The sequence below is a fragment of the Cnephaeus nilssonii genome (assembly GCF_951640355.1).
Source record: "Cnephaeus nilssonii genome assembly, chromosome: 1".
NCBI lineage: Eukaryota > Metazoa > Chordata > Mammalia > Chiroptera > Vespertilionidae > Cnephaeus > Cnephaeus nilssonii.
The window spans coordinates 72,520,440-72,547,799 of NC_137072.1; the positions used below are offsets into that span (position 1 = coordinate 72,520,440).

Genomic DNA, 27,360 nt, shown 5'->3' on the forward strand with positions numbered 1-27,360 from the left:
GACTGGGCCTGCAGGGAAGGGCAGTTGGGGGGAACCAAGCCTGAAGGGGAGGGCTGTTAGGGGTGACCAGGCCTGCAGGGGAGGGCAGTTAGAGGCAATCAGGCTGGCAGGGGAGCAGTTAGGCATCAATCAGGCTGTCAGGGGAGTGGTTAGGGGGTGATCAGGCTGACAGGCAGAAGCAGTTAGGGGCAATCAGGAAGGCAGGCAGGCAAGCAGTTTGGAGCCAGCAGTCCTGGATTGTGAGAGGAATGTCCGACTGCCCTCGAGGGGTCCCCGATTGGAGAGGGTGCAGGCTGGGCTGAGGGACACATACCCCCTGTGCACAAATTTCGTGCACCGGGCCTCTAGTATAGATGAAAAAATCCCAGTCTCTTGGGGATTTATAGCACTTACAACAACAAAAATGTTCTTACTCTATTTGTCAACTGGTGGTTAGTGTGTGCTCCACATTCCCTTCCCTTCATGATCTGGATACAAAGTAGCCTCTATGTGGAACTTTGTCACTGTTGTGTCAGAGGGAAAAGAGAGAGAGCAGGACAGAGGATGTCTCTTCTTAGAGCTTCTGGCCAGAAATGGCATATAACTTCCACTTATACTCCCGTGGCCAATGCGTGTAACCTGGCAACACCTGACATCACTGAGCTGGGAGGTATAACCTTCCCACAGGAAGGACACTGCAAGTCACATGGCTAAGCCTGACATCACAGGATGGGGAATCAGCAAATAGGTAAGAATAATAGTCTGCCATCATGGCAAATAACAGAATCTGAAGGAGACCTTAGAGATCATCTCATTCATCTCATTCAAGCACACCTGTGGGGGAGAAGTCAGAGGTCTAGAAAGGAAAACTTATTTACTCAGACTTATATAACTTATTAGGGTTGAATCTCTGATAAAGAGTCCCCTCTCCCTCATCATAATAGAATTTACCTTTTTATATGAAAAATCTATAAATGGAAAAGCAATAGAGTAAAGCAACTTAACGATGAATCTGCACAAAAGAAAAATAGATGCCAAGAGTAACTATTTCAACCAGCAAATGTATGTTATTAATGATGAATATCATTTATATTCAACAGAGTATTTGAAAATAAGGAAAATTATTCATATTTATTTGGGGAAATATTAACAAACAGGTCTTGATTTGTTGTTTTGATGATAGATTTTTAAAAAATTATGAAAAAAGTATTAATAATGAAGAATATATTGTGGTTCTGAGACATCAGTCTGAGCTCATATTTAGCCAGATGGATAGGCAGATAGATGGATACAGAAATAATTAATTACAGGTGTGTGTGTATATACATGACTTAGTATACATACAAACCTACATTTTTTAGTTGTTCTGTGACCATCTAGAAGCAGTGATACCCCATTAGCAGTGAGCACACCCCATGCTTAGACCTTTGTTCCTAATACCACTCTGTAGTAAACAGAACCAGAGCTCCCTGAAGAAGTGTCAGTGTCTAGGTCTGAGGGAGGGAAAATGCAAGATGATCCTGGAGATTTTTGTAGTGCCAGAAAGTTAAGATGTGTTCAAAAAACCAAGTTCAGGAGCACATCAAAGGGACACAAAGAGCCTACTTAACCTTTTGCACTCGGATGTTGAGTGTGACTCGACACGGTTAGCATTAGAATAAAGGAATCGAGAAAAAAGCAAGCGAGTGCAAAGGGTTAAGAACCCTCAAAAGCCACAACCAGAATAATTTAAGTCACAAAAATCAACAATAGCACTGAATTATATAACCCAAAGTTTAAAACAATACACATGAGTTCATAGTGGTATTAATAAGTCCATAAGGAAATAAAGAAGTAACAAATCTTTTTTACAAAAGAAGTCTGGATTTATATGTCGGTACTCATCTTTCCAGGAGCTTCAATCCTCCCTTGCTGGAAGCCAATTCCAACATGTCAGCAGGGCTGAATCATCTGGGACAGCTAAAAAGCATCTCCCCCAAACCTGAATAGGATAATCATTTGCTGCCAGACAGCTCAGGGCATCTTAAATCTGCATGTTATTGCCTCCTGTTGGCCAAACACCTGAACAGCTGTAAGCTATTCCCCAAACTGGCAATGCTTCTGTAAACCTTACCCTTTGAAGTGTATGTCTCCACCTTGCCGTAGGACAAATTGTGTTAATAAATAGCACGGGGTCCTTAGACAAGGGGTAGTCTTCAGTTCCTTTAGCTGAAGCTCCTCTGACCCCCAATGCCTTTCAAAATTATTTTTCAACCTTGGACTCCTTCTTAATCATCTATGCATCAGCTCCTTTCTCCAGATTGCAGCACCCTTTGTAAGGCTGGGACAAGAACCCTGGCACTCCCTCACTCTTAGTGTGAGCTAGATATAGTGACTTGTTTACAAAAATAGATATGGAAAGGGAAAAGTAGTAACTGTATGGTGGAGACACCTGGCAAATACTACCTTAACCAAGTGCTCAATCTTAAAATCCCTGGTGATAAATCATGTGGATATATGTACCTCCTGATGAAAAATGACAACAGTACACACATAACACACACACACACACACACACAACACACACACGTACAAACACATCAGTGTGTCTGCACTCTCTGGTTGCCCAATCTCCCATACTGTGCAATAAAAGGCATACTAGTGAGAGTCAGCCAGACAGACGATGCATTTTCCAAGCTGCTGTCTGAGAACCAGGGAGGGCACTGGGATCCTGGACCACTCTTAGGCTCCAGTGTTCAGGAAATTTTGGGAATCTGCTTGACCATGAATAAATTGGGGGAAGCTGGGCTCCAGGAGTTCCACACTTTGGAATGCCTTTTTTCCAAAAGTTTTAAGTCCCCATATGGTGACTGGACTGCAAGACATCCAGGCAAGGGTGCTCAGACCTAGTCCTATGCGGATCCAGTTATGTAGAAACACCTTCCTCAAAATCTTCTATATCTGCCTCTGAGACCCTAAACAAGCCACTCCATCTCCATTTCTCCCCTCCCAGGCTCTCTTCCCCCTTTGTGAGATTACAACAAATGGGGAAAGTATTTGACACAATCAGCATGAGGCCAAAGTGGGTTTGGGTGTGGATGGGGGAGGGCATGGATTGTAACATCCCAGATACAAAAGGAGCCTTTTTGTCTTAACTTGGTACCAAAATCTTTTGCAAGCACCATACTTAAAACACAACAATAAAGCATAATTATTAAGGACAAAATAAACAAGTTGTAGAATAGCATGTACAGTATGAAACCAATACTATAAAAATAAAAAATTATCAAGTATCAAAATTATACAAAGTATCAAGGCTTTAAATGGCTCTTAAATATGTAAATTCATAGACAATGGTCTGATATCAGTGAATATCTCTGGAACCAGGAAAAAGAGGTCCAATATCGAGTATTTTTAGGGTTGTCGAAGGAGGAACACACGAGGCCAAAGTGGTAAGGGTTTATAAATTTATTAGTTTATCTGGATACCAGATGGTCTGAGCCCCAAAATGGCACCAGCCCCCAAAGACGGGGAGTCAGGGATTTTTAGAGGACTCTATGCAGGCTTTTTCTGGGCAGAGAATTCTCCGTGCAGGTCCAGATTCTGGGAAAGTCCAGAGTGGGGAGAGAATGGTCTTAGCAAGTGGAATGTGGTCTAAGCAAGTGGAATGTCCATTGTGAAGTGGCCTAAAGGTCAGTTCCCAGGGGAGGGGTACTGATTCAATTATTTAATCAAACTTAACAAGTATAACATTTAATTTTTACAAGAAAACATTATCCTCCAACTCTTATACTTTCTCAGTTCAATATACCTTAATCAAGCCTTACTGTGCTTTTGTCCAGATCTCCTAGTTCCTTCTTCCACTAATGCTTTTACAGACTTGTTAAGTTTATTACACTCTTCATGTATTCTCATCCTAGACTGTCAAATTTCTTCTAGGATCTGTGTTTTCTTCTCCATTCAATTAACTATCCTTACAATCATCTCTGTCTTCTTTGTACCTCACATTGCTTAGAGAGTTCTAGTAGTAAGGAAATGCCATGTTTCATATACCCTACCTGTACCACAATCTTTACTCTTTTTTCAAAATTATAATAATGCTAAAATATTACTTTCAATGTTCATAATCTTCAACTCAGAAGAGTATTCATGTTTCTTTTACTCTATTATCCCAATGGGAACTAGAAGTCCTCCTATGAAGTGGGGGAAAGAGAACAGCGACACTTTCACAGAACCTACAAAATTTTCAGGATGGCAACCATTCTTTGAAATATAACAGTCAAAAAAAATAACACACACAAATAAATAAAAAGAAATGAGGATAAAAGAAAAATAATATCCTGAACCATAATATTAGATTTTTACTTAGTTACATCACAGAGAAAGAAGGCAAAATATTTAAATAAACGTATGTTCTTTAGAGAGGCTGTTGGTTTTATACCAAATAAAAGGAAAAACAGTTGAATAAGCTTTGGGTCTTCATTTCTCTTTCCTTCTCTAGGGGTAAACTGAAAAAGAAAAGGACAAATATAATTCCATTAATAAAATGGCATGCGTTTTTTAAATCTATTTAAATGAGTGTCAAATAGCTTAGACTGTCTTTCTGCAATTTCCAATTTTCACCAATGAAAATAAGTCAAGCTTGCCCTCGACCCATGGCAGCTGAATTCTTCTGCTGCACTAGGGGAGCAGACACCCCACTAGGTATTGTAAAGTCCTCTCCTCATCACTGATATCATGTTACTCCTCAGGCTTCAAAGTCACAAGCTTCCAACATCACTCCTCAGGGTCAATTCCTAAACACCTATCTCTTACCTTCGTTAATTATAAACCAACAAGGTGTCTTCTTCAAGTTAGACCTCTAGGAAGAAAATCTTACCATTTAGGACTGAAACAAACCACATTTTAAAACAACCAATTTGCAGAGACAGGAAGTTCTTCCTTGTCTGAATGCACAATATGTAGGCATTTTCATGTGGCAAAGAGTAAATTAAAGTCCAGTTAGTGGAATAAGCAGCACGGTCAGTTTGGAAAATATGAATGGAATTCATGCTAAAATTCACTAGACAACTTATTTTAAGAAAAAGTTTATTTTTTAATTTTCTCCAAAATATTGCAACCAAAATGGATGAAACATGTTTAAATTTTAAAGTGGGTCTTTTTGTCCTAAGAAGAGAAATTCTATTAAAATTCAGCATGTTGACATACTGGAAACTTAGTAGCAAATTATTTACTATTAAGTAGGAGTTCACATAGCAGATTTCTCATATTCTCCAATGACATGAATTTGGTATTGAGCTATTATTTTGAACCTTGTGAAATCATTGCCATTCAACTTTTTTTAACCTTCAGAAATTTATATTGTCCAGCCTAATAGCTGAAGTAATCCTCTATGAGTTATTGCTTAGTTGAATGGCTCTGTCTACTGTCACACTAGGTCAGAACAGGACAGTGATTAACTATCAAGCTCTGGTTTCAATTTTGAATTGTGGCTCCACCTCTCAGAATCTGGATGTTCCTTGGTAAACGACTTGGTCTATGGTTGATCTGTGCTTTGATCTGAAATATGGGAATAATAATAGAACTTAACTCAGACAACTATTGTGAGAATTAAATAAGTTAATATATAAAAAGACCTTAAAACAGTGATCGATACTAGTCCACATGGCTCTTAGCTATTTTAATATTAACTATTATAATTAGTGGGTGGTTTTTTTTATTAAGAAAATCCAGAGGATATTACCTGAAATGCTTGTGATTTTGTTGATTTTAGGCTAAAATTGCTTGACATGAAGCAACAAGTTTTGGACCCTGGATACAAAGAAATCAGAGAATTGGGGGAAGTAGTAGCATCATTATTAAGATAAATGAACATTTATACAACCATTGGATGATTACAAAGTAATTTTCCATGCTTCACATCCTTTAATTCCAGCTTAGTACTAGAATCTCTAGAAGAAAACTTAATAGCAACCCTTGCACCCAAATAAATAAAAGCATTATTGTCAAGTCATAGGGGAAAACAGTAATTGACTCAGACATTTAAATATAAACTCCCCCACTTGCTTGTGAAATCAAGCACACAGATTCAACCAAATTGCAAACCAGTACTTTTTAATAAAATGCTTAAATTAATTAAGGTTTTGGTTTAATGATGACTCTACCAAAAGATTTCAGAACTTCTGAATATTTCTATCTGTACTCATAAATGACTCAACTTTAGAAATAGAACAAACACTAAAAACGTTTAATAATATGCTTCAGTGCAGCAGGAGAAAAAAGCAAGAGTTAATTTAAGACATTTTTTTCAGACAACTATCCTATATAATAAAAGCCTAATAGGCTAAGTGTCTGGTTGTCTGGTCAACCGTTCAACCAATCAAAATGTAATATGCTAATGATATGCTAAGGCCACTCAACCGCTCGATATGATATGCATTGACCACCATGGGACAGACAGGGAACCAGTCGACCAGTCGCTATGACATGCACTGACCACCACGGGGCAGATGCTCCGACTGGTAGGTGAGCTTGCTGCTGGGGTCCAGCTGATCAAGACTGAGAGAGACAGGCCGGACACACCCTGGAGCCCTTCCACAGTCCCTCCCCAGCTGGCCAACCTCCCACATCCCTCTCCGGCCCCAATCATGCACCAGTAGGGTCCCTCAGCCTGGCCTGCAGCCTCTCAAAATCAGGGACCCCTCAGGGGATGTCAGAGAGCCAGTTTCGGCCCCATCCCACAGACCAAGAGAGGGACCCCACTGGTGCACAAATTCATGCATGGAGTCTCTAGTATGTAGAATAAGATTCCTGGGCCCTATGTGCAGAGTGTCCTCCAGACACAGAGTCCCCTGAGCCTTAGCCTGAACAGGCCACAACAAAGGACATTGTATATTAAAATGAAGATGACTCCAGCACCTCATCAGCAAAGCAGGCTTCTTTGTCATCAGCTGCGCAGCACTTTTGTAGAAGAGCTGAGAATTTCTCCATAACAGTTTTCAGTTGTTCCTCAGTGGCTTTGGGCTTGTGTTTCAACAGCTCTGCAAGTGCACTGCATTCAAATGAAACCAAAACAAAACAGGGAAGAGGTTACTCACATAAAGAAAATGAAGATCGTAAAGGCAGTAGTACTATTGTTTGAGATCATAATCTTTGGAGCCAGGCAACTGTGAGCCTGAGGCCCAGGCTTACCACTATAAAATTCAATATTCTCATTTCCATCAGGAAGAGAATAAAATCTACCTTCATGGAGTTGGTGGAAGTCTCAAATAAAATCATCAATGAAAATTTCTCAATATCTATAGTATCAGTAGATCAATAAACTCTTCTCAAATAAATGTCTGGAAATCATTATGCCATTGCATTTAAAAAGTATTCAGTTTATAGCAATGTGAGAACTAAAAATATTCTTAACAGCTTAATTACCTTAGACTCTAAAGTTTCTAATCCAAGATTCTATATTTTTGGTCTTTAGTTGGTCTATTCAAAATGAATATGCAGGGGCCAGGGGAAATAAGACTATCCGAACTCATGGGAGCCAGTGGTTCTCTTTCATTGATGTCTGCACAGATAATAGTGCTAGAGTGTCCTGTGAGCACAGTAAGTTTTACAATATTCCTCTTAAGTCTATGGCCACCATCAGAATCAGAACCCACCAGATATGACAGCAACTTTATATTGCATATCTAACCACTTGTGAGAGTGACAGAGCGTCAAGTCTCAGAATTCACACTTCTACATGTGTTTCATCCAAATGTCATTCTCAAAAGTTACATCACATAGGTTTGCCATATCATAATACAAACTTAAAATCATTTATGCCTAGAAATAAATTCTTCTAAGACTTTGCCTAACTTACTTACTACCTCACAAATGAATCAGTTAATTGTTCAGCTTTTTCTATTGTACCTGTCTTAAGATATTATTCTATTACTAGAGGCCTGGTGCACGAAATTCGTGCCCAGTCTGCACCCTCTCCAATCCGGGACTCCTCAGGGGATGTCCAACTGCCTATGGATCGGGCCTAAACCGGCAGTCGGACATTCCTCTCACAATCCAAGACCACTGGCTCCTAACCACTCACCTGCCTGCCTGCCTGCCTGCCTGCCTGATCACCCCTAACTGCTCTGCCTTCCTGCCTGATCTCCCCTAATTGATTCTGCCTCGGCCCCCGCCACCATGGCTTTGTCCAGAAGGATGCCTGGAAGATGTCCAGTCTATCTTGTCTAATTATCATATTACCCTTTTATTAGTATAGATAGCCTTTATCCTCAAGATTATTCTGAATGATTTTTAGGCAAATTTATAGTACAGTTTTTTGTTGTTGTTTGCTTGTTTTGCTAAGAAAACAAAAGCTATTCCTTTTTATTACACTTTTATCACCTTAACAAGGAAAATACTTAAATACTATTTTCTAAGGAATTTAATGACTACTTCAGAAAAAGTTACTCATTCCATTGACAGTTCTCCCTATCAAGGTTACAAACATATGCAGTAAAGAAATGCCACTCACATTTGTTTCATGACTTGTTGCTCAGGCTCGGCGTGTGCACATACAAATGCATGGAGAGTGAATATTGCAGCATTGAATTGTTTGGGAATGTAGGTGTCATCATCTCCCAGAGCAGAAAAGCATGGCCGTCTGTCCAAGAATGACTCTGTGCAGCATATGGTCACTCTGGTGCTCACAGGTGTCTGCTCATATGCCGTGCAAAATACATCCAGGGTGACGGACAGCTAAAGAACAGGGAGTCCAGCAGAAATTTAAAAGAAGCATAATGAAAGTTTTCTTGAACTCCTACTTTCCCATGGACCAAAAAAAAATGTTGGGTTTTAACTAGAAACTCTGAACGCAAGATTGACTTGAGGGAGTGATTTGCATACTACAAGTACTAAGTGTTTAAAAGTTTTTTCTATTTTAGATATATCTACATTTGCAGAATAATCCATTCAATAAAATAATTGATTAAAATAATTTGAGGTGATTCCTAAGGTATGTGTTGGTATGGGGTGAAAGCAGTCTCTCCAAAAAGTAAAAATTTTTTAATGCCAGATTGAAACGTTAAAAATTCAGGGAATTTTTTCAGAACAATTTATCAACTTCAGGATCTTGTCTCAATCCTCATTCTGATGGTCAGGATAATGTAGGCAACCAAGTCCTACACACACACACACACACACACACACACACACACACACACACACGTTAGTTCACTCTTGCTTCTGAAAGTTAACTTTGCAAATATCTCAAGACCAAGGTTCATCATTATTGACTTATTATATTTCAAAAGACTCACATAGTCTTCAGCACAAGCTGTTCTTCGTGATTCAGGAAGCATACAACACTTGCTGCCCATGCTTGCAAGCTTTGTTGAGAGATACACAAGAGTTGGAGTTGACAATTGGGGTATTTTCTTGGTGTAACGAACTAAGAGCCTGTAACAAAATAGTCCAGTGTTTTCAGCCGGGAATAAAGCTATTTTTTCTAACATAGCAGGTGAAGCAGAAAACAGACAAAATCAATTACAATAATTTTCCATCCATAAAATTATCTCCATCTTTAGGTTATTACGAGGAAGTTGGGGAGACCTCATCTTAAGCAAATAGGTAAGCCTAAATTTGAATTGCACCTGTTCTGTGTAGTCTTAGGAAAGTGACTTAACTTACTATAATTCAGTGACATTAAAATATTTACTAATTGCTTTTTTTCTCTCAATAAAACTTACAGAGAGCTTAAGATGCAGGGGTAGTCTAAAGTATATTTACAGTTGTTCATATGGAAAAAGATATGCAGGTTATGATTATATTAACTTTATTAACTCTGTTTAGCATACTCACAACTGTATTCCTACTATTGCTTTCCCTTGTATATCAGCACTGTGCTTAATTAGAAAGATATGGAGGGGTTTTCTAATCTATAAAATGGGATGAAATATACCTGACTCAATAGGAATGGTGCAGGGATTAAATTAAAAGACATAAAGTATGCCATCAATCTGGTATGATGTCTTGCATGTAACAATTCTTTATTAAGAATTCCAACCACCATTGAAAGTTGATATATGACTATAATCTACTCAAGGGAAGAGACTTGTTAATTATTATTATCCCTAGTACCCACAGTTAGAAGAGTGCTTATATATGTAAGTCGAACAGTAAATGTCTACCTAATGATCTTTCCCTACTTGTCTTTACTTTCACAGATAAGGCTTTACTAAATCAGCATATTATTCTTTCAACTTATGTATTGCAGCACTTCTTGATGCACTGTCATTCAAGTCTAACTAGTTGCTATTCTGAAAAGCATTGCTGTCTTTTGTTTGTTCACAATTATTTCCTAACCTTCAAAGGGAATCTTCAGTTCCTATATCAAAAGCTTTAGTATTTTCCTTCCCAGTCTCAAGAGGCTAATTTTTTAAACTGAACTCAAATATAAGTCTCTTCAACCCATCAACTATTTTATTCTCCAGTCTTTCTTAATGGAGAGAGATTAGAAATATATCCTGTATTTTCATTCATGTATGACAGATAGTGATATATATATATATATACTGTATATATACTGTATATATATATATGTATACACACACTAATAAAAGGGTAATATGCTAATTAGACCAGACATCCTTCTGGACCAGTGGTTCTCAACCTTTCTAATGCCATGACCCTTTAATACAGTTCCTCATGTTGTGGTGACCCCCAACCATAAAATTATTTTTGTTGCTACTTCATAACTGTAATTTTGCTGCTGTTATGAATTGTAATGCAAATATATGTGTTTTCTGATGGTCTTAGGAGACCCTGCTAGTGGTTCTCAACCTGTGGGTCGTGACTCACAGGTTGAGAACCGCTGCTGTAGAGCCTAAGACCATCAGAAAACACATATATTTGCATAACGATTCATAACAGTAGCAAAATTACAGTTATGAAGTAGCAACAAAAATAATTTTATGGTTGGGGGTCACCACAACATGAGGAACTGTATTAAAGGGTCATGGCATTAGAAAGGTTGAGAACCACTGTTCTGGACAAAGCCACAGTGGCAGGTGCCGAGGCAGAGGAGGTTAGGAGCGATCAGGCTGGCAGGGGAGCAGTGAGGGAGCAGCCAGGCCGGCAAGCAGAGGCAGTCAGGCAGGCGAGTGGTTAGAAGCCAATGGTCTCAGATTGCGAGAGGGATGTCCGACTGCCAGTTTAGGCCTGATCACACACCAGCAGTTGGACATCCCACGAGGGGTCCCAGATTGGAGAGGGTGCAGACCGGGCTGAGGGACCACCCCCCCCCCATGCATGAATTTCATGCACTGGGACTCTAGTATATATATATATATATATATATATATATATATATATATATACACACACACACACACAGAGAGAGAGAGAGAGAGAGAGAGAGAGAGAGAGAGAGTCTTAAAAATTACAAACTGATCAAGAAAAATATTAGTCAAAAACAAAAATACGCACGCATCTTGGAAGCCATACTCTCCAAGGTTTTTGAAAGTTTCACAATCTTTTTTTACAAATTCGTGTGGTTCATCCACAAGAGGCTGAAGTTCATACAACTAAAAGAAAAGAATTGTGCTTACAGGGTTTCACCCAAGGATCAGATGTAGGCTGTTTTTTACCTGTATAGGCTGAATAAGAGCCTTTTTCCCTTCTGCCCAAAGTCATGTAAATAAACCTTTGATGCCAAGCCTGTTACAATACACCCACACTGCATAGTATAAGTGATTAAGAATATTCAGGCTCTGGAAGCTGCAGCCCTGCCTGTTGCTTGTTCTAAAGACTGTTCAGGCTCTGGAGTGTATTTGAGCCAGGTAAGCTGAATCCTTTTCTAGTTGTAGAACTTTACTTCTGATCACTAAGTTTTAGAAAACTCACCTCTAAAAATGGGAATAAAGATGGTTACTCACCTCACGGAATGTTCTGTGGAAACCACCTGAGCTAATGAAATTTCAACAGCACTTGGAACACAATAAAAACTCAATACATTATAGCTATAACTGTAAGCATTATGATTATTATAAAGCCATCTCTCTAGTTGAATCCTGACATCTCTGAAATAACAGTTTTTACCTTGATCATGGGATCCATCATGGTGCCTGGCATATAGCAGGTTCTTGGTAAAGGAAAGAAGTTTGCAAATCACTTCATATATTCAAAGTGCTAAATATCCTAAACCTGCTAGAATCCCATTTTAACATAGTTAAATATAATGGCAAAATCCTCCAGAATAGATTTTGTCTCCTTACTTAATTTCTTATAAAATCATTCATAAACCTTCTCAAAAAGATTTGAAAATATTTTAAATGAATAGATTTTTCAACCTTCCTTAAGATGCTAATTCTTGATATTTGACAAATCTTGAAATCAGGTCAATTTTCTTCCTATCTACGTTATATCACTTTTAATTATCATTTACATTTACTTCATCTTATTTTGTTCCCAAAAGTTTAAAAAAGAAAAGCAAAAACATTGTCAAGATTTTGTGAAATTAGAGATTGTTCTCTTCAAGTCATTTTTCTCTGGACTATTCTATGTTTTATTAACCATTCTATCAAAAACATTTCCCCCTAAGATGCTTAAGAGCACAAAATTGAAATTATCTCAAGAAAATGTCTCAATTGTATTATATGCATTTTTCATTCTGGTATTATGTTTCTTTCTTATTATTGGAATCACCAACCAAAGATCTCTATTTTATTTTTCCTTTGGGAAACCTACCACTTTGTTATAGCATGCCTGATTATCATGGGTGTCACAGCACTCCGCCAGTGTAACTTGATATTTCTTGGCAAGTCTCAGTATTAATGAGACAGAGAATTCAGGATACCTTCTTGAGTATGCATGTAGAAACCTAATTAAGATGAAAATAAAATAGACTTAGTTGAACAACGAAGAAAGAAAAATCGCCTAACTAATCACAAGAGAAACACATATCCCAAAGGTCTCAATTTAACCAAACCCATGCAATAAAGCTTGGTGGCTAAGGGCTTGGGGTTCAGAATTAAAGCTACCTTCATGCAAATCCTTGTTCTAACACTTATTTTACTATACCACCTTAGGCAATTTTTTAAACTATCAGCACCTTAATTCCTTCCTCTTTACATTTCCATTTGTATGAAAAAAATATTTTCCATTCCTTTACTTTCAGTCTTTGTGAATATTTTGTTCTGAGGTGAGTCTCTTGTAGGCAGTATATATATGGGTCATGTTTTCTTATCCATTCAGCTACTCTATGTCTTTTGATTGGAGCATTTATTCCATTTATATTTAAGGTTATTATTGATAGGTACTTATTTAATGCCATTTTTTATTTATATTTATGTTCCTCGCTCTCTCCACTTCTTTTCCTTTTAAAGTACTTCCTTTAACATTTATTGCCGTGGTGGTTTGGTGCTCATGTACTCCTGTAGCCTTTTTTGTTTGGGATGCTCTTTATTTCTCCTTCAATTTTAAATGATAGTCTTACTGGATACAGTAGTCTTGTCTTCAGATCCCTGTTTTCCATTACTTTGAATACTGCATGCCAATCTCTTCTGGCCAAAGTGTTTCTGTTGAGAAATCAGCTGACATTCTAATGGGTACTCCCTTGTAGGTACCTTTCTGTCTCTCTCTTGCTGCCTTTAAGCTTCTTTGTCTTTAATGTTTGTCATTTTTATTATGACTTGTCTTGGACTGGGTCTCTTTGGGTTCATCTTGATTGAAATTTTTTATGCTTCCTGAACTTGTGTGACTTTTTCCTTCACCAGATTAGGGAAAATTTCTGTCATTATTTCATTAAGCAACTTCTCTATTACTTGCTCACTTTCTTCTCCTTCTGGATACCCTCTGATGTAGATGCTAAGTTTCATGATGTGCCTTAAATTATCCTCCTGCTTTTTAAGTCTTTTTTTTCTTTTTGCTTCTCTAATTGGGTGTGTTTTTTCTACCTTGTTTTTTAAGTCACTGATTTGATCTTCTGTCTCATTTAATCTACTTTTGATCCCTTCCAGTGTATTCTTGATTTCAGAGATATTATTCTTCATTTCCAACTGATTCTTATTTATGGTTTCTACTTATTTCATGCTGTTGTAGTTCCCACTAAGTTTCTTGACATTCCTATGCCTCACAGTCTATGTGGGGTGGCCTTATATAGTAAGTGTTTTGTGGGACTCAGTGGTGCAGTCTCTTAGATCTCCTAAGCTGGATACTCTATGAATGTCCTTTGTGTAAGTTATTTGGGTTATTCTGTTGTAATTGGGTCTTAAATGTTGTTCCATTCATGGGAGGAATCTCCTTTCACGCTGGCTGACTGTGAGGCTCACCTGAGACTACCTCATGTGAGCTGTTGTGGAGGTGCTGGCAGAACAAAACAAAACAGAAACATATACAAGAACCCCACAACAACAACAGAAGCAACCACAAAAAAAGGAAGAATTAGGAAGGAGAATAGAGAACAATAATAGAAGAAAATACCAGGGGGGGAAATGGGAAGAAAAAGGAATATGAAAGGGCAGATATGAAAGAAAGAAAATCCTATATAATAAAAGGGTAATATGCAAATCTACTGAATGGCAGAACAACTGGTTGCTATGATGTGCACTGACCACCAGGGGGAAGAAACTCAATGCAGGAGCTGCCCCTAGTGGTCAGTGAGCTCCCACAGGGGGAGCACCACTCAGCCACAAGCCAGGCTGATGGCTGGCAAGTGCAGTGGCCTGCCTCTGCGGCAGGGCTAAGGATGTCCAACTGCCCATGGGGAGCGAGCCTAAGCCATCAATTGGACATCCCTGAGGGCTCTTGGACTGCGAAAGGGCACAGGCCGGGCTGAGGGACTGCCCCTTCCCCAAGTGCACAAACGTCGTGCACTGAGCCTCTAGTAATAAAGAATGGGGGAAGGAAAATGGTATAAAAGAGGAAGAAAATAATTATGAAAAGAAAAATATAGGAGAAAGCAGATAGACAAAAAGTAAGAAAAGAAAACATGAAAAAGCAGAACAAAGAAAAAATAGCATAAGAAAAGAGAAGGGGAAAAATAGATCTATGAAAGAAAAAAGAGACTAAAATAATAACAAATCAATAAAGAAGGAAGATTAAAAATAAAAAAAGTAAAGTGGCATTCATCTCAGCAGAGTTTAGTGCCTCCTGGGAGCGCCCTTTGGATCCTGCTCTTCTGATAACTGAGGCTGACTGTTTTGTCTGCCAATTCTGGACTTCCTGGGAGAGAGTTAGGTGCTTACCACTATCAGAAACTGTCCTGCTTTGGCTCTCGGCAACCTGTTTGAAGCTTCAAGCAATCCACCGTTTGTGTCTTTCTCCACAGGACTTGGCTGCTCCTGGGAGGGGCCAACCTCCACTCTAAGGTGGGTTTGTTAGCAGTACGTGGCCCAGTGATGGGTCAGCAAACTTCCCCAGGTTCCCCAGGCTCCACCTCCACCTGCGTTCACCTGCCAGCCAGCTATCAATCTTAATCGCTCAAGAGTCTGGTTCTAAACAGGACTTAGGTGGACTCAGGAGTCTAGAGCTGGGTCATCCATGAGGGGGAGATGTTGCTCGGATTTTAGGGAAAGTGATGACTGTGTTTCCCTGTCTCAGAATTGCTCTTCTGAGAGAGTCCCGGAATATTTCCCCGCCCTCAGCTGGGCAGAGATCCTCATAAGAAGTCCAGTGGGATCAGCTGGGAACCTGGAGTTTCTATCCACTCTTCCATGTGGGGGAAGCACCAGTCAGGTTCCTGGTGTAGTCGGACAGTTGGCCCAACCTCCAATTCAGTCACTGGTGCTTCCTGAGACTGTTCAAACCCATAGGCTTGGCCTCTGCTGCTTTCTCCTCTGCAAAGATCAAGATGCATGGTGTGGCAGGCAGGGGTCCTGAGGATGGGTGGGCTGTAGCACCTAGGGGGGGGGTTGCCTTTTCCTGAGCTGTGGCTTCTGAAAGGGGCCACCACAACTCAGGAAAAATGGCTGTTTGGTTTGGGGAGTGGTGAGACTGAATACAGGTCTCCCGGCTGCCTTTTATCCAAGTCTCCCTCCAATGCTTCCCACCCCAGCCTCTCCTAAGGCACCTCAAGTCCCCACCGCCCTCCCTCCACCAAAGCCTCAGATGAGTAGCTGCAAACAAAAACCCTGTGCTCTGGGTTTGTTTGTTTGTTTGTTTGTTTGTTTGTTTGTTTGTTTGTTTTTAATAATCCTTATCTCCCACCAGCTCCAGACTCCCTGGCAGCCAGAAGCCCTTGCCACCTTTCTTGGCTGGATGTTACATGGGCCGGCTGTGGTGCTCTGAGCTGTGCAGCCCAGCCTGGGTGTCAGGCCTGGGTGTGAAAGTTTGTTTGAAAAAAGAAGAAGAAGAAGAAGAAGAAGAAGAAGAAGAAGAAGAAGAAGAAGAAGAAGAAGAAGAAGAAGAAGAAGAAGAAGAAGAAGAAGAAGAAGTCACTTCCAGAGACTAGATTTTAGAAGGACAAGAAGAGAAGCAGGGGATTGGTTTGGAGGTAGTCAGTGTCCAGGCAAGAGGTGATGGTGGCTTGGCCTGAGGTGGTGACAGTGAGTGTGGAGAGGGGCAATAACCTCCTGTAGTCAAGAGCTCCCTCCTCAGTCTCAGCCTGCCGCCTGTGGAAGCAGGGTCAGCTCCTTTCATGACCTCGCCCTTCCAGCCAGTCTTCTGTCCTTCCTTGAACCTCAGTTGGACCTCAGTTGGTAATTCCCAGTGAATGGTTCCCAATTTAGTTGTATTTCCAGTCTGGCCCTGGGAGGAGGTACAAAGAAGGTGTGCCTATTAGGCCACCATCTTCCCCTTACATGGCCGGCTACGTTGTAGATGAAAGCAGGCAGGGCACTCAGTGCAGCTGGATCACAGATTACCTGCACTGCCACATGTCTCAGTTTCCGCCTCTTTGGAATGGAGAGAAATATAGTATCTATCTCATAAGGTGGATTGTAAGAAACACAGGACATGATTTATGCATAACACACACAGTCTGGCACATATTAAATGTTTAATTAATGACTCCTGTTATTATGTATATTTTGTTTGATTTGGACTACTTCAAAAGAAGTGCTGATAGATAAATAGGTAGGTAGGTAGGTAGATAGATAGATAGATAGATAGATAGATAGATAGATAGATATAGATAGATGATAGATAGATATATAGTAGATAGATATTCTTAAATTTTTATTTTCCTCTCCATATGAGTGAAATCTTGAAGGGTACACAATTTTATAAAATATTACTTAGTGCACAGAATACTATTATAATCCAACAATATAAATTCAAAGTTTCTCACCACTTACTAACTGTAAATAATCATTTATTTTATCATTTAATTGTATGCTGCCTTGCCATGCGACTGAACTTCTGCTCTTCATAAACAAATATACTTACTTGTCCAGGAAATCAACTTTTGCCTCCTTATAGTACTTGCAAACGTCCTCATTTTCAACAAAATCAGTAATTTGTGGGGCCTGAGCAGGAACCATATTATCACCTGCCATCTCCGAAAGACAGTAGAATTTTTCCAACATAGGCTTATTACAGCAATCTGCCAAGAGAGTGGTGATTGCTGCTCTATTTTCACACATATACTTGGCAAGATCCACCTACAAGCAAGTTGATTAAAATCGTTCAATGTAAATTGACACCGTTATACTTTTTCTCCAGACTTCTATTATGTTGGGAGAACACATCCACTGTATTCTAAGACCATGTACATGTCAACCAGCCTTCTATGAACATTTTCAGTCTATGTTCCTAAGTCTGTAGATTCAGATAGAACTACTAAGATATTTCCACTTGATTAAAAACTTTATTAATTTTTTAATTTTATATTTCTACTGTTAAGGCATTTAAGTTTTAAGTTAAAACCCAGCAATAGGGTCCTTGCTGGTTTGGCTCAGTGGCTAGAGCATCAGCCCATGGACTCAAGGAACTCAGGTTCAATTCCAGTCCAGGGCACATATCTCAGTTGCCTGCTCCATTCCTGGCCCTGGTTGGGGCGCATGAGGGAAGAAACCAATCAATGTGTCTCTCACATTGATGTTTTTCTCTCTGTGTGTCTTCGCTCCCCTTCAACTCTCTCTAAAAAATCAATGGAAGCCCTAACCGGTTTGGTTCAGTGGATAGAGCATCGGCCTGTGGACTGAAGGGTCCTGACTTTGATTCCTGTCCAGGGCACATGCCTGGATTGCAGGCTCTATCCCCAGTAGGGGGCGTGCAGGAGGCAGCCAATCAATGATTCTCTCTCATCATTGATGTTTCTATCTCTCCCTTTCCCTTCCTCTCTGAAATCAATAAAAATATATTTAAAAAAAACACAGCAATAGGGGCTGGGAGGAAAAGATGAAAGGATTAAGAAGTACAAATTTGTAGTTACAGAATAGTCACAGAGGTGTAAATAACATCATAGGGACTACTAGTATAGTCAATAGTATCCTAAGGACTATGTGTAGGAAACATCAAGAGGGCACTCTGTACATGACGTTCTAACAATGATGCCTTACAGCTGAAACTAATACAGAATATCATTTTTTTTAAATATGTTTGCTTTCTATTTTTTAGAGGGAGAGGAAGGATAGAGAGATAGAAACATCAATGAGAGAGAAACATGAATCAGCTGCCTCCTGCACACCTCCCACTGGGGATCAAGCCTGCAACCAGGGCATGTGCCTGCCCAGGAATCAAACCGGTTACCTCTTGGTTTCTGGGCCGATGCTCAACCCCTGAGCCACACCGACTGGGCCAGAGTAATATTAAATATAAACTGTAATAGTAAAATTAAATGTAAAATATAAACTGTAATATATATCCTATATAATAAAAGGCTAATATGCAAATCGACCTAACAGCTGAACAACCGACCGGTCGCTATGATGTGCACTGACCACCAGGGGGCTGACACTCAATACAGGAGCTGCCCCCTGGTGGTCAGTGCGCTCCCACATGGCTGACGAGCACAGAGGTGGTGTCGGGAGCCCCTCCTACCTCCGCAGCAGCACTAAGGATCCTTGGGGGATGTCCCCCTGCCGGCTCCCCTGGGGATCGGGCCTAAGCTGGCAGGCAAACATCCCCCAAGGGGTCCTGGACTGCAAGAGGGCACAGGCCGGGCTGAGGGACCCCCCCCCAAGTGCACGAATGTCGTGCACCAGGCCTCTAGTGTGTGTGTGTGTGTGTGTGTGTGTGTGTGTGTGTGTGTGTGTGTATTTCCAAGTATTGTTTTTCCAAATATTCCACATTTTGAAACCAAATAACTCAATAAAATGTGAGGGATTTTTGGAAAATTAGTCAAAAGCATAGTCACAGGCCCTACTTACACATGTAAAATATCTGCCTTAAATTTTCCAGAAAGTGTTCTGAGAGATTAGGATTCTGATATTTGGTCATGTATTTATATTTTGGGAAAAGAGATATCATGCTAAATATTTTTACATTAATAGGGAATATACAGAGAAAAATTACAAAATTTCAAAAAATGTCTTCAGGCACCAGCTCTTCTCCAACTCTTCCCACATCCCCAAAGATTTTTCTTAGGAAACTATCTTTGCAACTGTCCAACTTCAGTTTAAGCCTTTGTTCTCAGGTAGAATATGACTGAAAGGGATTACAAATTGGTGAATGTATCAGACTATTTTGTGAGTGGGATAGCCAAGTTTACAAAAATACAAATAAATAACCTACCACAAGGCAGGGAAAGAATTGAGTATATTAGACATAGAAGACAATTTCAATTCACTGTCAGCTGTCACCAATTATACTAAGCAAATTCATTGCACCCACTGTGCATGTTACCAAAGCAAAGTCACCAAAGAGAATACTGAGCATTCCTTACCCTGTCGTCTGCACATTCAAGCATGTCACTTTGGCAGCATTCCTTATGGACTTTGGTAAAATTTGTTGACAAATTAGAAACCGTCACAAAGTCAGCAAAGGGAAATTTCTGGCTCAGGCGAACTACAAACCTAAAAAGAAAATTCTCCCATCACAATTTGTTAACATCCAATATTTTATGTAAAAGCACTAGGAAAATACTACTTATAGTAAGAAAATTCAGGGTAAAATGAAATATATAAGTAATTCGTAAAATTATCCATTCTTATTTTATTGCTAGTTCTAAGCCAAATTATCTTAGGGCAAAATGTTTCCTTAGGGCAGAATTATCCATTATTAAGAGTGTGTGGCGGGTAGAAAGAAGTCAGCGATTCATAAAACCAGAAATCAAAGAGGCATTCTGAAAGAGGTGACATCTGAGAAGCATCAGGTTTGGAGCCCATATCTGACTTCCAGATCTGACTTCACTGCTCATTAGGGGTGTGATCCTCAGATAGTTACTTACATTCTCTGAGCTTTAGCCCTGGAGAGACAGACTCAAAGCATTGTGGTGAGAATTAGATTAGATGATGCATAGAAAAGCATTTTATAAACTGGAAAGGGCCACACAAACTCCAGTTGTCTTTGTTACCAATAAAAAGCCTTCTTCCTGAGTTCCAAAGCACACTGAGAAAATGAATTTCATAAGTTTTCAAAATTAAGGAGTTTAACATATTTTTACCATGAAATTGATCCAGAAAAGTCTCTACGCCCAATGACAAGATATGAAAGGCCAATATCCACAAGCTTTCACAAGTCATTTCAGACTTGTCTAACTCTGATAAAAGATACTTCCTCCCCCAAACCAGTCCCAGCCTGTTCAAATGTGCATTGTTTCCCATTGGGGTGGTTTTGTTTAACTATTTGTTTGATTTTGTTGTGTAGATGATAGAGGAGAGAGGCAATGATAGTTCCAATGATGGTTTCTGCACATCTTGCAAAATATGTCATTTCATTTTGTCCTTTTTCATGTTGATTATTTGTTGACTAGTAAGTAAATTGGGGATGGGAAGGGTTTTCTTGACTCAGATGTTGAAGGATATTCCTAGAACAAGGCAAGTTATATAAAAATAGTAGTCCAGAAAAAAACAAGAAATTAAGAACAGAGTTGGAGCTATGAGAAAATGAGAAGTAACCTTGATGGCCCAATTTAATTATCAGAACATAAAAAACAAGCACAGTTTTATATAATTGCAGGGGGCTCGGGGGCGATAAAATAAAATAACGAACCCTAACTACAATTGTATAAAAATCATGGACCATTAGATGGACTATAAGATCCCTAGTCTTTATAAGTAAACAGGAGTTTAAATACCTGGTCTAGAAGGACAAAAAATATATCCTCTAAATTTTTTTACTACCTTGAAAAAATATGATTAAAGGAATGAAAAATTGTCATTTGTGCTCGGATTTTCCACTTCTGTCAAATTTCTACCTTTTAGATAACCAAAAAGATGTATGTGAAAGCACTATGTAAAAACTCATAAAAATATAAAATTCTGTCAATGGAACCATCATCCTTACATCATTATAAAGTACAAATCTAATTTTAAAATACCATTCTATTAAAGCACTTTCTCCGCTGTTTTGGAGCATGGAGCACTTGAATTTCTCTATGAAAGCTGAACTCAGTATTTTTTCTTGCAAGGCATCCATCTGCAGAAAGAAATAATTTTAAAAATGTTCTTTAAAATTCGACATTAGGGAAAAAGAAGAGAGAGAAAAAAAACACATGGACATGGACAAAGTGTGGTGATTATGGAAGGTACAAAGTGGGGTGGAGGTGGAGGAGGGTATAGGGGGATGAATGGTGATGGAAAAAAAATAGAAAAATATTCTACATGAAACACTCCTTCATAAGTTCAGATGAGACTATGACAAATTATATTTTAAAGACATGCTATACACCTAAATTATATTTTAAAGACGTGCTATACACCTAAATTCCCAAGTACTCACCATTGGCAAATCATTAATTTGCTGTGTAGTGAGAGGAAAAATCAGTCTGGTCATAGTGGAAAATCAGTCTGGCCCCTAGGTAGTGAACAACCAGCATGGGGGCATGGCCAGGGAAAAGGGAACTGAAGAGAATGGTAGAACAGAGTGCACTAACATCCCAGGGAACATAATTTTACTGATTTCTTAATTTTGCATAAATTCATTTCAATCCCTCCTTCACCAACTCTCACATCAATAAACTGCCTCGAAAAGATGATGAGTACATAATAAATATTTATGGAATGAATGAATAAACCCAGGTATCTAGGAGCAGTGAAATTCTCCACTTTGAATTCCCTCCCCAATAGGAAAGGTTCAAGAAAAGATAAACAAAAACTGTGGCCCTCTGCTCTGCGTTTTTACAAATGAGTTTCTGTATTTCACTATAAGAGACAAGGTTATTCAGACACATACACAGTGGTTCTCTGTGAGGTTCACGAAGGTAAAACTTAGAAGGAGGAATGAGGATGTCATAGGCCTTCAAAGAGGGTGAAGAATCTTTGGGGTGGGTAAGAGTAAGGAAGGCTTTTTGAAGGTAATGAAGTTTATGTCAGAGACTTAAGTGCCCTACATAAGATGTCCCAAATCTGAGGTTTGAGTCTGAACTGGCTCTTCTGTTCTGCTGCTGGGCATACCTTTGGGCCCAAGCAGGCAGCTTTGTCAGCAGCTTCGCAGCATTCTGTTAAAGCTTCTTTATATTCTTGAATAGAGTAAAGGAGCTCTGGGCCATACAAGAAAGGATGTCTCCTGGCAACTTCATATGAGTGCCTACATTTTTAAAAAAGAAGAAAAGGCAGTCATTTTTCTGTAGCAGACAGGATTACAGAAGTAATTATTATCGACCATTTCCTTAGAAACTCCAAAACCCAAAGACATAAAACTTACCAATTAAACTCAATTTGCATATGACCTTGCCTTTGTCATTTTTTAAATCAATGAAAAGGTTAAATATATATACATATAAAGTATATACACACATATAAAATAGTTAAATATTGGTGATATAAGATTATTGGCTAAAATGAAGGTAAATCTGACGATCTTCATAATCTACACTAATAAAAGAGAAAGATGCAAATTGACCGTACCTTCGCGACATCCAACAGCCAATCAGGAGTGACTATGCAAATGAACCCAACAAAGATGGCAGGTTAATTTGCATACCCAGGCACCGAGCGGCCAGGGATGGGGCAGGATGCTTGCATCGTCGCCATGGGGATAACACAGGCATTCCACACCGCCCCAGCCACTCCGGGCCTCTGGGCATCATGGGAAGGCGGAAAGGCAGCTCTGGCATCAGAGCAAAGGCAGTGCCGGCAGCCAGGGGAAGGAAGGCCCATTCTTGCACGAATTTTCGTGCATCGGGCCTCTAGTATTTTAATATGTGTTAATGTTTTTCATACAGATGATATCCTGTTTCAATGAATTCCAACAGATCATTGATCAATATGTATTGTGTAAAATTTTATAGCTTTAAACCAGAAGCCCAATGCACAAAAGTCATGCAAGAGTAGGCCCTCCTTCCCCCGGCTGCTGGCACCGGCTTCCCTCTGGCACCCGGGATCCAGGTTTCTCTTGCAGCCCCAACTTCATCTGGAAGGTCATCTGGAAGGTCGTCCAGAAGGTTAGCATATTACACTTTCATTATTATAGATCGTATTTCTTTCAATTTGTCATTAGAACAAAAGCTTTTAAGTCTTAGTGTTGAAAATATTTTTATAGTAATTGTTATAATGAGTCTTAACCTATTTCATAAGTTTTAATGTTGAAGCATAAACATCTGATTACTTACGTTTCTAACAACGTCTGTTCATTTGCCTTAAAGGCAGTGCACGTTGCATCAGAATCTATTGTCCCCATTGGAGGGATGTTTAGCTCATCACTTTTGTGTTTCACGAAGCACTGGTATCTCAAAGGTGCTTCTGCTTCACAGCAGTCGGCCATTTCATCATAGTTCGCAGGAAGAGATGTAAGGGAACACAATTTAGCTGTAAAAGGGGTGTCCTAAAGGGAACACAGAAGTCTTCAAATTCCTAGTCGTATTTTATTTCCTCTATACCCAAAGAAAAATGTTTAAAAGTGTAAGATACCAGTAACCCTTGGTGAGGAAAGCATATAAAAATCTACTTTTTCCTCAGGTTTAGAAAGTTTCCCTTGATTTGACCATCTATGTGCAGTGTTTTAAGAAGTAACTGTCACACTGATAGTTACAGTGGATAAAAGGACAAAAGGACAGTCAATGGTTTGACGAATGAATGCTATTCCAATTTTCACCTGAGGCTAAAGAAGAGGAACAATCATAATAAAACTGGAAGGAAAATACTCCTGTAAGTAGCAGGTGAATTCACTTTAGAGAGGAAAGTGTTAGGAAAGTTTCTCATTTGATTTACTTTTTTTTCTGAACGGTCCAACTTCGTAGTACATACTATTTAAAAACTCAGAAGTAATACAATTCACTACATACTAATTGTTACTGCATTAAAATATGGATCTTTTTATTCTAGAAACATTTATCTCAAAACAGGTTGCATTAAATGAATTCTTTCAATCCCCATTAATTTTATTATGAAAATAATTATAATACCAAGGGAAATATATTGCTCAAGACAGAATTTATTAATTTTTTAAAAACACATTTTTTTAAAAAAAATTCATATTTAGAGCCATAATGCTGTGTGAAGTTAAAGTGCTGATTACAACTTCAGGGCGAGAGACATATAAAGAAAAACAGAAGGAGAAAAAGCTTCAGTAAAAAATAAAAAATGGACTTGCCACCAGGAAAGTATGTATAGATTGAATGGTGGGAGCAACATTCACCTCCACTTGTATTGAAGATCTATCTGGAAACAACAAAAGCTCAAAGACCTTTAAAACAGGTGAATGCCCCAATATTTTATTGTAAAAGTATGAATATCCCTAAAATGGGGAATCTAGAGCTGTACTCTTATTTTACCCAGCTACAAAATTAGCATGAAAATCGCCCAAGTGCTTTCTGAATATTAAAAACCATGCTATTACTATCAGCCTCTATGAAAATACTTCAAACTTCAGATTTTAAAAGAGACACTATTACAAATGACAAATTTCATTTAAATCCACTATGACCATTGTGTGTGGTCTTAATAAAGAAATGATTTAGAACTGTGGGCATAGCTAGAATGTTTCTATCATAGAAGAAATGATGGCTCTACCCATTTGTGAGTGTTGCTTACAAATATGGTCACTTAGAAATCATTGAGAAAGCCAAAATGGGATGTTTTCCCTTTGAATTGCTCAAAATTATTTAAAATAAGAAGAAATAACATTCAAAATTACAATGTACTTACAAGTAACTTGCAAAAAACTGCACCTAACTTGTCATGAGCACATACTTTTGCCAATTCAGTTATTTTATTTGTTATTTTTATAATATCATCTAATGGGTACTTCCGGAGAAACTGAGAAAAGGTAACCAGCACCCTGGAACACAGGACATAGGAAAACATGGCATAATAAAGCTTTAATATAAAGTATGCTGCTATGCTAGAGAACAAATTGTGTTCTCAGGATGTGTTCTATAGTATTTTGTGCATCGCATTATTTTCAGAAAGACTATTCACATCAGCAATTATCTCAGACCTAACCATGTATGTGTGGTTTTCTAAGCAAAGAGGACATGCATTCCCACCATGTTTACATATATATGAGTAGATGAACACATACAGAGCAAGCAAGCAACATGCATTCTAAATAGGTATAATTGTTAAGATGAGGGGCATTACATAGGCCTTTGGACTATTTAAACATACACACACACACAAACATCTCCTTTAATCGGGCTATAGAATAAAACTGATCTTCAAAAATTAAACTATTTCTCATTTTTTACTGGATTTAAAAAATATTAAAATGCTCTGGAGAAACCACCGATCTATTTGCTAGGTAAAGGAATTTGAGTGTATGCTGGGAAAGTCTTTCCCTCAATCAAGTTTATATAAGAATTCCAGAGCTGCTACACTTCCCCATACAGTAGCCATCACCCATGTGTGACTATATAGTTAAATTAATTAAGATTACATACAGCTAAAACCGGTTTGGCTCAGTGGATAGAGTGTCAGCCTGCGGACTCAAGGGTCCCAGGTTCGATTCTGGTCAAGGGCATGTACCTTAGTTGTGGGCACATCCCCAGTAGGGGGTGTGCAAGAGGCAGCTGATTGATGTTTCTAACTCTCTATCCCTCTCTCTTCCTCTCTGTAAAAAATCAATAAAATATATTTTTTTTAAAAAAAAAGATTACATACAGTTGAAACTTTTGATCCTCAGTTGCACTTACCAAATTCAAAGTACTGGCCAATATAGTAGCCACTGGCCAGTGGCTACTATATTGGCCAGCACTGGAATGGAATATTTTCATGAATGCAAAAAAATTCTATTGGACAGTGTTGTGCTAAAGTCTGGACTCTGATGACAGGGGAATATAAGAACTTCAGAATAATAACCGATGCTGTTAGAAGCATTAAATTTGACTCTTCAATATTGTAACTTACAGGTCTCTGAAATATTCTTCTCCCAAATCCATATACCGACGAGCAAGCTCACGCTTGTCTGGGGGAAAAAAGATTTTAAATTCTGAAGAAAACCACTGGTTATGATATTACTTTTTACGTTTCTCTCCATTTCACTAAGGTATTCATTTGCTCCTAAGTATTGGGCTCCAATCATTTCAGAAAATTTTAGAACGATGGTGAACTATTTCTTCTGCTTTTAAACAAATGTGTTATTTAATCACCAATAATACTATTTGAAAAATCATTAAAATTATTAAGTATGTAAAGCTTTATATTCAAACTTGGATAAAATCTAATGCTCTTAGTATATATTAACAGCTACTGAGAGGACAGTGAGAAAGAAAAAATATAAACACCTGTTCTATTTATAAGATTAATAACACAGGTTTTTTGTTGTTGTTTTAATGCATCAAGGTGCAATGGATAGGGCATTGGAAATTTTGAGTTATGAATTCTATTTTCAACTATATTCTGTGAAGTTTAAGTCACCTTTTTTAACTTAGGATGTTAGAAATATATTAAGATAACTTACAATACAAAATTTCATCACAGTCTAGAAATTAATGATAAAAGAAAACTTTCTTCTTTAAAGATGCAGTGTTTACTGAAACTTTCTTTTACTAGGAAAATGAAATAAATTTGAACAATAGAAAAATAGAATTCTTACGTGTATCTGGAGGAACCACACTGCTTACAGAGCTGAGAAGAAAGAAAACGCAAATGAAGGTTGCCCACTTCATCGTGCCAAAGACTTACGGGGTTGAAAAAAGAGAAAAAATAGGATGAATAGAGAGAAATTGGCACTAATATACTTCTTTAACCAATTATTGTAGATTATTAACTAGACTCAGCTTTCTATTTTAATGGCCCTCAACTGATTATAAAATTCATAATGTTCTTGCCAAGAAATTGTTTGACTAATTCCCTTGCGTGTGTTTGCCATCTGGAACTGTTTTCTCCAAGAGACCTCACAATTCATTAAAGTTATGTAAAACATCTTATCAAATTTTACCTCATA

At 38.6% G+C, this 27,360-nt stretch overlaps 1 protein-coding gene across 1 annotated transcript; it reads right to left on the reverse strand.

Annotated features, from left to right (window-relative positions):
• Positions 1-5,433: 5,433 nt before the first annotated feature.
• LOC307093207 (albumin-like) lies at positions 5,434-27,082 on the reverse strand (the record flags this gene model as incomplete). Its single annotated transcript, XM_079761102.1, has 14 exons — positions 5,434-5,517; positions 6,877-7,009; positions 8,471-8,694; positions 9,255-9,393; positions 11,422-11,519; positions 12,682-12,814; positions 17,320-17,534; positions 19,760-19,889; positions 21,356-21,453; positions 22,431-22,563; positions 23,588-23,799; positions 25,167-25,254; positions 26,322-26,379; positions 27,010-27,082. The coding sequence occupies 14 exons, from the start codon at positions 27,080-27,082 to the stop codon at positions 5,434-5,436; spliced, it is 1,818 nt and encodes a 605-aa protein (XP_079617228.1).
• Between the last annotated feature and the right edge of the window lie 278 nt (positions 27,083-27,360).